Here is a 14,409-nt window from a genome sequence, read left to right as displayed (position 1 = left end):
GCACCGGGGGAGACAGCGGCGTTCTCGGGGATCGCCCGTCCCTCACGGTAGGCAACGCGAGGGGCAGCGCCGCTCCTTCCGACGAGCCCCGCGACGGCACGGAAAACGCGATCCCGGCGGCGGCCCGCGGGCTACCGGCACGGCGCGCCTGTCTCTTTAAGAAGACGTTGCCCCGTAATTAGCGCACGTCCCTGGCGGCCGGCCGGCGGCCGCAGGCGGGCGGGAGGCCGGAGCGGGCGCCCCCCGCAGCCCCCCGCACCCCTCGCTCCACCGCCCCGCGCGGAGGAGGCGGCGGGAGCGGCGGCGGCGGCGGCGACAGCCGACACCGTCCCACGTTACTTTGATTGACGGCTGAACAAATGTTTCCCCTGTTCGAACGCCGGCGCCGCGGAACGCCAGCGATCTCGAGGCTCCGCCTCGGGCGGCGGGCAAACCGGAGCAGGGAGCCAGCGAGAGCCGCCTGATTGGCTACGGCTCCGCGTGGCGTCAGGCCCCCACGTGGGGGCTGAGCGCGGGGCCGCCCCCCCGCCCCTATCCTCCCTCCCCGGGCCCATGTGCCCATTTGTCAGCGGCGAAATGATGGGCATTAATACAGAACGGCGATTAACGGGCGGCCGCCGCCGATTGGTCGTCGGCGACGCCCTTCATAGGCGGAGCGGCGGCCGGGGAGCGCGAGGGGGGCGGGTGGCGCCGCAGTGCCCGACGGGAGGAGAAGTCCCGGGCGCGGCAGCGGGCGGGGCGGCAGCGCGGCGCAGACTGCGGCTCCCAGCGTGCCCCGCGCGCGGCGGCTGTGAATATGTATCAGAATGTTAATGACGGGCCGCTGCTCAACTCGGCCGGAGGAGCCAGCCCGGCGCGGCGCGGAGCCGTGGGTCCGGCCGAGCCGAGCCGGCGCTCCGCTCCGCCCCGCCGCCGCCGCCACTTCTCCGGAGTTTCAAAAGGCGAGGAGGGAAAAAAAGAAAATCGAAAGACGTAAATAAAGCAGCCCGGACCGCACCTTCATCTATCTCCCTCTTTTTTTTTTTTTCTTTTTTTTTCAAAATTAAAAAAAAAAAAACAAACAGCCAAAAAGAAAGAAAAATGAGCGACCAAGCAGCGCGAGCGGCGGAGATGCGGTCCGGCCGGTAGAAGCGAGGACCAGCTCGCCACACAAAAGGGCGCCGCTCCGCTCCTCCGGGGCAGCAGCGCCGCGCGGGGCACCCGCCCGTTCGCGCCCCGCTCCGCTCGGCGCCGGGAGAGCCGCCGGCAGCAGTAAAAGTTTGCAGGAGGGGAGAAAACTGCCGGCGGGGATCTCTGGCGGAGCGCGCACCGGCGCCGGCGGAGGGGCTTTCCCCGCCCCCCTCCTCCCTCCTCCCTCCTCCCTCCCTCCTTCTCCTCCTCCTCCTCCTCCTCCTCCTCCTCCTTCTCCTCCTCCTCGCCAGCCGCCGCACGGGGCTAGCAGCCCGCCGGAGCCCGCGGAGCGGCGGCGCTCGGGAGAGTCGGTCGGCACCGCCCGCTGACCGCCCCCGGGGGATGTGGCAGCGGCCCCCGCGCGCCGCGGACGCCGCCGTCGCCGCCGCGCCTCGCTGCTGCCGGCGGTGCCCCGCCAGCCCCGGGGCGGCGGGGCCGGGGCGTCCCTGCCCGCCGCCGCCGCGCCTGCAGCCCTGATCCCCGCCGCTCCGGCCGCCAGCGCCCCCCGAAGCGGCGTGGATGATCCGCGACCTGAGCAAGATGTACCCGCAGACCCGGCACCCGGTGAGTGGCGGCGGCGGCCCCGCGGGCAGCGCTCCGGCGCGGGCACCGCGGAGTTGTAGCCATTTTCTTATTGTTGTCCGCCGCGCCGCCGCCGCCGCCCCGGGCCGGGGTTGGCTCCGCCGAGTTGCCCCCTCCTGGTGCGTGGCGGTGCCGGCGCCCGCCCCGCGTCCCGCGGCTGCGGCCGGTGCAGGGGGTCCGGGCGGGCGACGCCTTCCCCCGCGGCGGCTCCGTCGGGGCAGCGGCCCCGGGGCGCTTCGGGCGTCGCGCCGCTGGCCCCGGGCGGGTGGGGGTCTAGCGGGCTGCGCCTCCGCGGAGCCCCTGGAGCGAGAGGGGTGGTGGCCGGGCGGGGGAAGCCGCGGGCGGGCGAGAGGGAGCGATTAAAAGACCCGCTGTTGCTTGCTTGCAGGCTCCTCACCAGCCAGCGCAGCCCTTTAAATTCACCATTTCCGAGTCCTGCGATCGGATTAAGGAGGAGTTTCAGTTTTTGCAGGCTCAGTACCACAGGTAACGCTGCCTACTTTTCCCCAGCCCCGCGCGGGCTCGCCTCTCTCCGCCTTCCACCGCTGCTGCCCGGGGCGGGGGCGCCGGGATCCCCCGGCGGAGCCCGGGCGCGGGGCGGACCCACCCCCCCTGCCCGGGCGCTGCTCCGCCGGCCCCTCCGCACCCCGCGGCCGCTCCCGGCCCTCGGGGCGGGGGGCTCGCAGAGACCCGAGCCGAACGGTGCGGACGGGGTTTCTTGTTTTTCCCGCGTTCAGGTTTGTGTTTGGTTTGTTATTTTCGTTTTTTTTGGGGGGGTGGGGTGGGAGACGGGATTGGGGTGAGCGTTGGTGAAAAAAAATGTGTTTGGCTGGGCTCGTCCTCTGCCTTTCTTCAAAATGCCGCTCAGGACATGCATCTTGGCTTGGCTCGGCCCCCTCGCGTTTTCATTGACATGTCAAGTGCTGATAACCTGTAAGAGAGGCGGCGAGCTATTTCATTATCCTTAGGTGGAAGAGCGTCGTGTCCTCAAAATGACAAGGGACTTCTGGCAGGATTGCTTAGCGGGCTTCTGAAAACAACGAAAAAAAACAGCGGAGGTGTTCATGTTTACCACGGTTTTCCTTAAATTACCTGCAGTATTTTCCTTGCAGTTCTGTCATCGGTAACAGAAAAAAAAAAAAAAAAAAAAAAATCCAGCAACTTTTTGCTCCGTGAGGTGGTGATACGTGTTTGATTTCTCTGTGGGTTGAGGAAAAGCAAGAAGTGTTTCTAAAAACTCTTTTAAATAAAGACTGGAAAACCTAAATTATGGATTTGTAAGTGGCTTCTCAAGCTTAAGAATCATAGGTATGAGCCCCTGCGTGCTGATTCTGTGAACCAGTGTTCGTTTTTTTGAGGAAAACACTATCCTCTGTACTGTGTGCAGTTTGCTTAGGTGATGAGGATGTTGTACAGCATCTCTTGAAAGAGGAAAAGTACAAATCCCGCCCTGAACTCCCAAGCAAGAGCTGGAATGCACATTTTTATTTGTATGTTGGAGAAATGCTTGAAAAGAGGAGTAACCTGTGCTTCAAATAATGTTAGTTTCGTGTTATGAAGTACCCATGTTTTTTTCTTTTTATGTCTTCAACAGTTTAAAGCTAGAATGTGAAAAACTGGCCAGTGAGAAGACAGAGATGCAGCGACATTATGTCATGGTAAGCAATCTGCGTAACAAATTCAAAATGTCTATTAGCTTGGGGTATACTGAGACAGAAATACGTTCATATTGCTGGAGGCAAACAGAAAGATTATCATAGTGCTGCTGTTGTTGAGGTTGCATTAGTGCTTCCACTATAAATCTTTAGTTTCAGGGTTTTTTAACTTGTTTGCAGCAGTTAGTTTCTGCACAAAACCTGATTTTTAACCTTTTAAGCAGTGGGCAATATTCCTTTCAAATGCTAGCAGGTTACTTGTCAGCCCTTTAAAGCCATGTACAACTTTCATAGTGTACCTGCGGGTGATGTTTTCACTTTTGTGGACTTCTCCCAACTATTGTATCTCTGTAAAACGGTTCAGGGTAGTATTTTTTTTCTGTGAGGGGAGTAAGCCAAAATTGTACATGTGTCCATACAAACCCAAAGCTTGCTTCCTAGAAAAACTGTTACACCTGGACAGCTGTTTTGTTGTTGTACTAAATTCATAATGACAGGGATCTCAGCTGTGAAAGGGATTTCCTCAGTGGTTGTAGTCTGCCTGGTCAAATAACATGCACAGGAAGACATCTCTAAATACATAATTGCATGATGGATCATAACTCCAGAGAACTCTTCCTATCTGTTCTCTCGTACATCTATAAAGGATTAGCTGTTTTCCGTATGTACGTGACAAATAACACTGTTGTGTTCACAGAAAGAGTAAATAACCTTGAAAAATTCTTAAGCAAGAGGACAAGCAAGTGTTAAGGCTCGCAGTTGTCTTTGTCATGCCTGATATGCCTAAATCTTGGAGATTGTTTGGTAATAACATTACACACTGAACTGGGTTCACTGCAATACTGGGGTACAACAGGACATACTTAGATTGGTGTATTTGCTGTGGCTCTGATTTTCCATACTTTTTCATTTTTCGCATCCCTGCAATTTAATTGCAACTTTTTTGTTGTTGCTTTTGATTTAAAATATATATTGAATAACCGGTCTGTTAGATATTGCTGATTTATATGTGTGTCTGGCTTCAAGCACTTAGTGTGTTTTTTTGACATCTTTTGTGTGCTAGGGAATAAAATCTTAAGCATATTCTGTGTGGCTTTTTTCCTGCTCCTAATCTTTAAGTCTGGTTGTGATTACTTTTCGTGATTTTTTTTGTTGTTGTTGTCTGGTTTTTTCCTTGTTTTGTGGCTTTTCTTTGTATATTTGACATGAAGCAATGTAACTAAAGCAAAAAAGAGAAAAAAAAAAAGGTTGCTGTGAAATGCTGTTTTGAATTCCAGGAGCTCTTCAAGACCAAGAAATGTTTTCTGGTCTGTATGTCTTTGTACAGATGATGTTTGAGTCAAAGTGAATTTTGGAATAGTTCTCACAATTGCAAGGTCTAATAGAGTAATTTTCTTCTTTCTTAGTATTACGAAATGTCCTATGGGCTGAATATAGAGATGCATAAACAGGTAGGTAGATAATTTGTTTTGTGTAAGAATGCTCTGTATAATTTCTCCCATCAGTCAGTCTTAAAACATATGTGTATTCTGTGTGACTTGCTTTAATTGCATGCTTGAGTGCACTGGAAATTTTTTTGGTACTTAATCTGGCCCTGAAACTTCCATCTTCTGTATGGTATATGGGCTCTGCATAGCTTATGGTTTTGGCTACCAGTTGTGCATTATTCGTTTGACTTCCCACGCGATCTCTGCACATGCAAGTGGTACTATACTGCACGGGGAAGGTGTATGTGGGGTTGTGGGTTGTATTTTCAGATCTGTGTGACCTCAAACCTTTGGTGTTTACTTTTGGAATGATAGCTACATCACAAATGCATACTAGGTGGCAAGGGATTTGTATTTGCGTGTGGAAAAGACCTCTCTTTGGCTAACCTGGACTGATTTAAGCTGGAGCTATCCGTCAGGCTGCTTACATGGACCTTTGTCCAAACCCAGTGTTTTAGCATCTCAAACATGAAAGAATAAATGAGCTTTCTGCAAGGATGTTAGCATGCTCGGTTTTGTGCCTTGAAGTCTAGCACTTAGGCCAAGATTATCAGGAGATTAGTCAGATGGAGCATGGTAGTGTAAATCAGAGTTTCTTACTTGGTAATGTGTGTTTTTAACCTTCTCTAGAGGAGAATGAATTAAACATCTGACCTCTTTTCCAGTGAGGGAACTCTTTTTATATGGTGGAGTTTAATTCTGACAACTCATTTTAGCAAATGGCTGAGCAATTCGCCAGCGTTGCTGGGGAGTGTAAACTGCAGTAATAAAGAAATGATTGGATGGGAGAAGAAAGACCATCTGAAAATTTGTTTGTATGCGCTTCTGTTCAAAGTTAGGGATTTGGAACTTCTCTGGGTTGTGGAAATAGGATTTCTTTATCTTGTTGAGAGCAGACATACAAGTCAAATGTTTGTTCATGTTACTTATTATTTATTTTATATTCCATTAGCATCCCAGTGCCACAGTACTGATTAGGGTCATTTGCACTAGATGGCATACAAATACGATGATGGCGAGATTTCCTGCCCTGCCTCAAAGTGTTTTGTATCCACAGCTCTGAATTTATGGGACCTTGTACATATGTGTTATGTTATGGACATATACATAGACCTGTTGAATTTGGATGTCCTCCTCAGAGATACCATGAGGACTCAACAAGTGCATTTGACAAACAATTGAGAGGAAAAGGCTGTCATTGCAACTGTTCATATTGTATGTATGTAATAGCTCTCTGGAGCTGATTGAGGTTGTGGATGCTGGTGGAAAGACTGATCGACTCTCAGAGGTGTTGGGTCTGTTTTCTAATGAATAGCTGAATTGTTTCATGTCCCATTTGAAAAAAACAAAAAACAAAAAACCCCAAAAAAACCCCAAACAACTACAACAACAAAACCCCAAACCAAATAAATCCTTCAAGCAGTAAACTAGTATATACGGAAACAGTTCACAAAGACCAGAGTCCTTACAGGCCACCTACGTAGCATAGTCTTACAGGCCTTTGAAAGCAAGCATAGCAGTCAGACTTGTTTATATTTCGAGGTACCCTGTTTTTACAGCAATTAGCTATAAAAACTTTACACTGACTCCACAAAATTCTGTGGGACAAAATCAGCTTGGAAGTGCAATGTCTAATTAAATTGTTTTAAGCGGGGGGGGGGGAACCCACAGCAAAAGCCCTTTTAACTTTTAATTTCTAAATGCTTCATTTCACAAGTTTTATACAGTTATGGGGATGGAGTTGTCAGTGATACTGTGGAGAGATTAAATACTTAGTTATAACTAAGTGTGAGGATTAGAAAGGACTGGGTTTTACTGAACCACCTTTTGCTATTACTTTTCAGTCTGTTCAAATTACTAGTTTTAAGTTTTGTACTCTCACACAAAACATTGTCAGATGTTGATTCAAATTTGCTGTGGCTAAGAAACTTGTTCATCATCATTCTTAAATCTGATATCAATTTCATACCTTTCATGTCTTCCCTTCTGTTGTCACAGCATTTTGGGGTTTTTTTTGTTGTTTGTTTGTTTATTTGTTTTTTTCCTTCTCCTCTTGCTTCAGTAACTGCAAAATATTTCCCGTCTTGCTTTATGATCACCGTGTTAGGGTCCAATCTGGTATATTATATAGATAGTGTTGATTGCTTCATTTGCTGTGTGTGAAGCTTTTTTAGTCTTCCACCTTAAATTCCCTTGTCTTCCTCTCACACGTTTGAATTTTTACTCGGCTGGAATTGACTGATTCACCCTGGTTTTTTTTTTTTTTCTTCTTCACTCCCTCCGCCCCCCCCCCCCCCCTAAATTCAATCATACCAAAAATCCTGAGGGTAGTTTATCACATTATGAAATACAGACAGCCCTGCAAACCACCTACTTATTATATTTTCTTCCTTTTTTTCACTTTAGCACAGAGGCATATCTGTCTTTATTTGTTTTTCTGGGCAGACAGCCTTGGTTCCTCTCAGGTTCTTTTCCAGATGTACTTGCTGGATGCCCTTGTAATGGAAAGCAGGCAATAATGCAGTGAAGTTGCCCTTCGGCATAATTGGGCCTAGTTCTCAAGATCAGGTTAGGCTTATTCACTTATTAGATTTGCGTCTCAAAGGGTTCAAGAGCAGGACTCCCTGGAGTCCTTGGAAGTACCCTAGTAATTGGTGGCCCTGATATTTGAAACCTTTGTGTATTTTTCTGTTAAAGCTTCTGTTCTTCTTGGCTGCTCCCAGCCACAGAGTATTTATTTTTAGAGAAATTTTTCACTGGAACAGAAAATGATGGCTGTGATGGAGTCATGACTCTGTGACTTAGCAAATTGATAAAAGGATAAACGCGCAGAGAGCAGTGGTAGTGAGTGTGCCTGTGTGTCGGGGGCAGGGGGGGTGTGGGGGGGGAAGAGCATCTCTTTTCCCACCCCTTGTGTGATGCTCATCATCAGTCATCCTGTGTTGATTTTGATAGAAGACTATTAAAGTGAAACCTATGGGGAATTTGTCATTCTGAAAGGAAAGCTAATGTAATTAGTACCAATTAAAGTACATTTAGTAAATTGGATTTAATCTTAATTAAGCCTGCATAATGTTGCCAATTTTTAACAATTATGTTTGAGAACATAATTAATTTAAATTTTGGTAACTGAGTAAATAGCATTAGACTGGTAGAATTAGTCATTTGTATTTTTTTTTTAAAAGACAAGTATGGGGTATGTTGTGACATGTGGCGTTATAGCCTAAAATTCTAAGCTAATTTTTGACATTCTGTACTAGGATCAATAGTTCTTCAAAATAGACACATTCCAAAAAAGCATTGAGTTGGGCGTTTTTGCGTCACAGTATGAGCAGATACTTCCCTGCAGTTTTAAATATTAATATTAACAGAAATAGGAACATTTGAGTGTGGTCTGAAGAGGCCCATTTCTTACTGTGTTGCATTTTTAGTATTTGAATTTAAGAGGCTCAGCTGATGGTGTTTATAGTTGACGTGCCTCTCTGTGTTTCTAATACACTGTTGCTACTTCTTGTTGGTGGTCATTTGGTTTAATTTCTGAAATTAGACTGTTTTAATGTTATCGTAAACAGTTTATTTAAATTGTTGTAATCAAACATGCTTGCTGAAGGTTTTAATTCAGAATTGTATTTATCGCTTAAACTAAGTGTCTGTATTTGGCTAAAAGCAACAGATATTTGTCAGTGGGACTGATTAGAAGCATAAATAGGATACAAAATTCACTCTTTACTTCAATTATGCTTTTTGGCGGTGGCAATATGTAAATTCTGAGTCACTCTTTCTGTTTAGACCTCTGTCTTTGAACTAATTCACATGCTAGAATGTTGGATTTCAGCATTTTTGAAAGAAAATTCAGGTCTTTTAAGAAGCTGGTTATTAAAAAATAAATGAAATTACTTTTTAAGATCACAGTAAAAAAAATAAAATTCAGTCCAATCCATGTAAATTTTATTACAAGACTTGGGCAACAACCATTTGAGAGCTGCTAAAATATTAATTGGATAGAAATGAAAGGGCTCTGCTAGCTGATAGGATATCATAATCATAGTTGCAGTAGTTGATGGTAAATGATGATAAATGGCATTAGGAACCTTTTAGCAAACTGTAATAACTACAAGGAGGGAAGCAGTATGGATTTGCATTATATCTGATACCCTCTAGTACCAAGTGGATTGCCAATACTGCTTGTTTAGCATTTTCTAAGGGCAATAGGATATTGATTTCTGACTTACAAGGAACGGCTCTATTTTCACCATTGAAAAGTATTGCAGGTTGTTAAGAAGAAATTGACTTGAAGAGGCCTGACTGCTGCCCATCATGGAGCAAATAAAGCAAAACTGCCGAAGCATGGTGGAGCAGCGAGATGGGGCCCTCAGCAATTTGTTGCTATTAATTTACCATGCTCGACAGCAAATCAATCGGCATCTACTTCATCTGCTGGAGAAAATGCTGTCCAGGGCAGATAAAAGGCCCTGCGTGGTACAGGGAATAGACTGGATTGGCCAAACGGAGGCTGCAGTTAATGTGTAAATAAGTGAAATCAAGGCCACTGTTGCCGAGAAAGCTGTTTTTAATTAGGTTGGGGCTTTATAGTGAGCTATTTAAGAAAGTAGTATGGAGAGTAAGGTGAGATTTATTGCTGACTGAATTAATATATGGGCTGTACGACATCCCAGCCTTGAGTCTGCTTGCTTCTTAAGCCTTAGTAAATTATTTCGGTAAAGGGGTAAAGATGGGAATCAATTTGTTTAATTTAGGGCAGGGTTTTGACCATTTTTCATCTTCATGGCCATAAACTGCATATATCACGGAGAAGTGGTTTGTATATATGCTTATATGCTACCTGTGTAACAGAAAAATACTCCTTTTTTTTTTTTTTTTTTGGCAATGGTCTGGGCTTGTCGTGAATGTGTGTGCATACATGTGTGCACATTTTTTTTTTTAACACATTCAGTAGTTGAATGTATGTTGTCTTCCATCTGAAGAATAGCTGGAGAGCCAGCTAAAATTATGCCAGCTGAATCTGCTCTCCACTGTAAACAGTGGGAAAGATTTAATAGAGATACAGGCAGTGGGTAGTCAGAACTGAACTGGAAAACTTCAAAATGAGAGAGATTAGAAGTGAAATTTTGTAGCTCACACAGGACTATTAAGGAGGAAGAGAAAAACAAGTGGCTTTTCCATCAAAGTCACAAAATGTAAGAAATAGGCTGTCAAATCAGTTTGACAACTGAGGCTTGTTTGTCCCAGTTTCAGGTTATTTAGCCTCTGAAGCCAGCAGAAAAGCTTAGAAGCTTATGAAAAGTTAGAAAATGTATTATTCTGCAGTTAAACCAGAAACCTTTTCCTTGGTAATAGCTGCTAAGTACTGAAAGAAGATTCTGTGCTTTCTTTTCCTCATGATACAGATGTTAAGACAGCCTTTCTGTGGTGAGGTCGGGTCAATTACCAGGAAGTTTGTTGTTGCTGCTTCCCTGTGAGTTACTGTTGAACTAACCTTTTCCCCTTCGGAAATGCAGAGTAACATGCATGAGGATAACTTCCCTTTCACCCTGGTTTTGCTGTTCATAAGCAAAAGAAAGTGTCGTTTTCCCCCACTTGTTTTGGCAATTCAGACAGATGCTTAAGACACAGGAAGTAGCACAAAACATGCTGCGCAAACTTTTAAATTGAGACATATGCTCTATTTTTACTGGCAAAAGGCTGTGCTCTGCCGTGCTTAAACATAAAAGCATTTTGCTGTCTTTGAAAGATGCTAATTGCCATTGATGCCGCCTCACCAACTGTGTTAGTTTATGGGTCCACTTAATTACAGAGGGGACCAGCGGTGACCCCGTGGTTAGGGTTGCCTAACACCTTCCCCTATAAAAAAATTCTTGCAATTTTTTTTCTTTTTTTTTTTTTTTTTTAATTCCGGAAACAAAATCACCTTTGCTGTTTTCAGTAAGGGACACCATTCTGGTGAGAATCCCCAGCCGCTTTTGGGCAGCAGTGAGGGAGAGGGAAGGCAGAGGGGGAGAAGGAGAGGTGCTGTGGGCCTCAGCAGCAGAGGCCTCCCCTGCGCTGGCTCTCTGGGTCAGCCAGCACAGCTGGAAATAGGGCTGCGGCATAAGGCTCCTGCAGAGCACTCAGATTTTACTACCTGCCAGGAGAGGGAAGCTGTGTCACCATTTTGTATGTAAGAACTTTTGCACCATTTTGTGTGGTGAGATTTGCCTTCATATTGGGGGAAAAAAAGAAGTGTCAAGGTCTTTCAGCGCAGGGGAAAAAACATTAATTAGCAGATAGGTTTCAAAGTGAGGTATCGTGATGCTGGGGTGCCCAAGCTTTACAACATTTGTGTAAGTTTGTTCCTGCCCCATTGTGTATGTGCATCATGCTGCTGGTTTTAGTTATACACTCGCTGATCTCATTACCAGTTTTCCTAGAGGACCTCTTTTCAGTGCACAAAATAGACATTAGGAAAGTAGAATTAAGGCTGCAGAAGCAATTGTAAATCTGGCTTGAAAATGTTTGACTGCTTGGCTCAGCAACTGAAATAATGTTAAACATAAGGATTCAGGCATGTGAAATTATTGCCATTGTAAGCTCTTCGAGGCAGGGATTCTGATTTTGGTTTATGTTACAGAAAGTGAAGAGGGTGCTCACACAGGGCAATCTCAGTATATACCATGAATTCTGTGCATTAAAGCTGGGGAAACGGGTTTCGCGTTCGCTTAACACCAAGGCTGTCAAATGTTGAGAATTAGGAGTTATCAATTTGGTCTTGTGTTATTTTAAATGAGAAGATGTGATGTACTGTTTGTGAATGTAGTAGAGAGCTGGGTTTATCACAGACTTGGGGCAGTTTGTGAACAGTGCGATTATAGTTGTTACAGGAGTCACTTCTTTTCCTGTCTGCAGACTGAGCACATCTGTTGCCACTGACTTTCAGAAAACCTATTTAGCCACAAGGCATAGCAGGAGCAGAACGAAAAACAAACAGGATGTATAAACCGATGCTTGCATTAACTAACGGATGACAATATACTTGAAGCCAAACTTATCTATACTCAAGAAACGCTATTCTATGAAAGAAATGGAATGTATGAATTAAAAATGAATCTTTATTTTAAAATACAAAAATATGAAGTGGTTTTAAGAATACCTATTTGTCACTCTGTTTAACTGCATATTTTTACAGGTTTTGTCTTTTTTATATTTTTACAGTTCCACTGGTACCTTGAGTACTACTTACATAATTTTTTTTCCTTTGATACTGTTTATCTTAGTGGTGGCACAAACTCTGTAGTTCTGTGTAGCAGGAAGTGTTTGACACCATGTCAAAAGCAGGTGTCCATAGCTTTTTTAAATAATGTTTTTAAATATAATTGAAATATGTCACAAATAGTAAACAGAACTCTAAATAGTGCTTTTTTGCCTGCGTGGATAGGGTTTAGGCATAAGGAATCATTTTTCCTAGCCTGGGACAGGTATGTAATGCTCCAGTATTGAACACTGTGGTGTTATGGCTAAGGCGTTTAAATGTGCAAATGTCAGGCAAGTCAAAGTTATAGTCCCCACAGTAAACTTGAATTGGTCTCTTTATGGTTTTGTATTTGTATGGTATGCTGTATTGCCAATTCCAAATGTTAAATCATGCCAGTCCCCAGAAAATCATGAAATTGGCTTAAAATTAATCATGAGATAAAAATAAATGTAGGGTTCTTTTTATTTCCCTTCTAATTTTAAGCTGTCGAACTGCACTTGGCTCATGCTTCTCAGTTTTTCCTCCAGTATTCCTCCATAATCGTTTTTCACAAGTAAGGAATGAAATGTTCCAAAATTCATGATAAAGTCAAGGGAGCTGGGTATGAGATATAGCTGGCAACTTTTGTCATAATTTCCGATTCTCAGAAAACGTATGAGGTGTTCTCTTGAAAGAAAAAAATAATACCAAATTAAAAAAATATATATACATATTCTCTCTGGAATTGCTTGTTAAGTTTTTGTGGACTATGTGTCATAAGATGGCACAGATATGCTGGTAGCAATTCCCCTTTCTGTGTTAGAAGGCAAGGGAACACAGGACATAGTTTTGAGTGGAGGTCTTCTAACTTGGCCTCTCTCTTTTGCTCTGCTTACATGGTTTCTCTGCAGGGTCTTATGCTGCCAGAGGTTTCTGGCATTTGCTGTATGAGATTCAACTTCTTCAAAGGAGAAAAATGTGTTGTGTTTGGGATGTGTAACATTGGCGATGAGAACATGTACTTTTGTTTTTTCTTGTGTTCGTTTAAAAATCTCAGCGGAGCATCTCACAGCTGAGCAAAAGTCGAAGTCTGTCCCCTTCATGCTATAAAGACTGCATAACAATAGATCCTGCCACGAGATATTTGTCATGTGTTGTGTACTGTGCACATGTTGTGTATGATCACTGAGAGCATTTAATTTTTAAAAATGCTGTGCTTTTCTTCATCTTAAACACAATAAACTTATATTTATTCTGTCTGCTTATGCACATGGCTTCTCTTAGTGTCTCGGTTGTTTGGAGAATTTACGAATGTGAAAACCCCTCTCTGACTCCATCCTGGCTTACCCCAGAGAGAATGATTGCCCTAGGACTGAATAGCCGGTGATGGGGTAGCACCATATAGAGGGCATGATGAGGCAGCTGCTAAGACATCACCTGGGTTTCAGTGTAGCAAGTGTACAAGTGTAGCCAGTGATGTGGATGATGGCAGAACAGTACTTTGGAAAGCAAAGGGACCCCTTTTCCCTTGTCTTTTCTGACTTTGAACACAAAATCAACAAATCAAAACACAGCAGGACCAACACATACTCCCTGCAAATACTTAATAAAACATTGTGGTACCTGTAGGCAGTGGCAGCAAAAGCTTTTGAAATTTAACACTGACAATTTAAAACCCAAGAACAACAGCTGAGAGGCCTAGCCTGGGTCTGTTTTGTCCTCAAGGTGCAGAGAACTTCCTCAAAACTCATTACAGAGTATCCATGGGGTTACAGTGACAGGCTCAGCAGAGGATGAGCAAAGAGCAGGTAACCTGAAGCCCACTCAGCTGTCAGGGTGGTGTGATCTTCGGGTTCCCCCTTGCAGCAGCTGGGAGGAAGCTTGTGTATGGTGCATGGACCTCAGTGTTTGGAAAATGTGGATTGCAGGATGTTCTTGACAGTTGCTCAGTGGCTGACGCCATCATTTACCATATTAACATGACAGCATTATTTAAAATTAATCATAAGGCAAATTGGAGTGAGTTTTTCGCTGGTGGTTGAGGAAGAAAAAGGCATTTTAATCACTTGTTTTCCTTCTTGTGTCTCTGCTTCTTGGCAGGAGAAGTGGAACTACAATTTTGCTCATTCTTTATAATGCAGGTAGCTAACTGAGGGCTTCCAGGTTAAAATATTTGGATATCCAGTTAACCTATCTATCTTGGTGACTACTGTTTGGTGGTCAACCAATTACTCCTATTTGGCATTTGATTCAAATTTTACCTTTTAAAACCATGGGGAAAGTGGGG

At 44.8% G+C, this 14,409-nt stretch overlaps 1 protein-coding gene across 21 annotated transcripts in view; it reads left to right on the top strand.

Annotated features, from left to right (window-relative positions):
- The first annotated feature begins 1,108 nt into the window (after window positions 1-1,108).
- LOC141973985 (transducin-like enhancer protein 4) overlaps window positions 1,109-14,409 on the top strand; it is a 99,177-nt gene continuing 85,876 nt past the window's right edge. For 7 of the 21 annotated variants that reach the window (XM_074933134.1, XM_074933133.1, XM_074933137.1 and 4 more), the window contains exons 1-4: window positions 1,112-1,734; window positions 2,141-2,238; window positions 3,347-3,410; window positions 4,814-4,858. In XM_074933134.1, coding sequence (XP_074789235.1) covers window positions 1,690-1,734; window positions 2,141-2,238; window positions 3,347-3,410; window positions 4,814-4,858 — 252 coding nt within the window. In that variant the 5' untranslated portion in view covers window positions 1,112-1,689. Of the gene's footprint in view, window positions 1,735-2,140; window positions 2,239-3,346; window positions 3,411-4,813; window positions 4,859-14,409 lie in introns of all 21 variants that reach the window. The other 14 variants (XM_074933125.1, XM_074933117.1, XM_074933123.1 and 11 more) reach the window with 5 other exon arrangements.

The sequence above is a fragment of the Athene noctua genome, chromosome Z, assembly GCF_965140245.1.
Source record: "Athene noctua chromosome Z, bAthNoc1.hap1.1, whole genome shotgun sequence".
Classification (NCBI taxonomy): Eukaryota; Metazoa; Chordata; class Aves; order Strigiformes; family Strigidae; genus Athene; species Athene noctua.
Note: the sequence above shows the minus strand (reverse complement) of the source record. Positions and strands in the feature narration are given on the sequence as shown.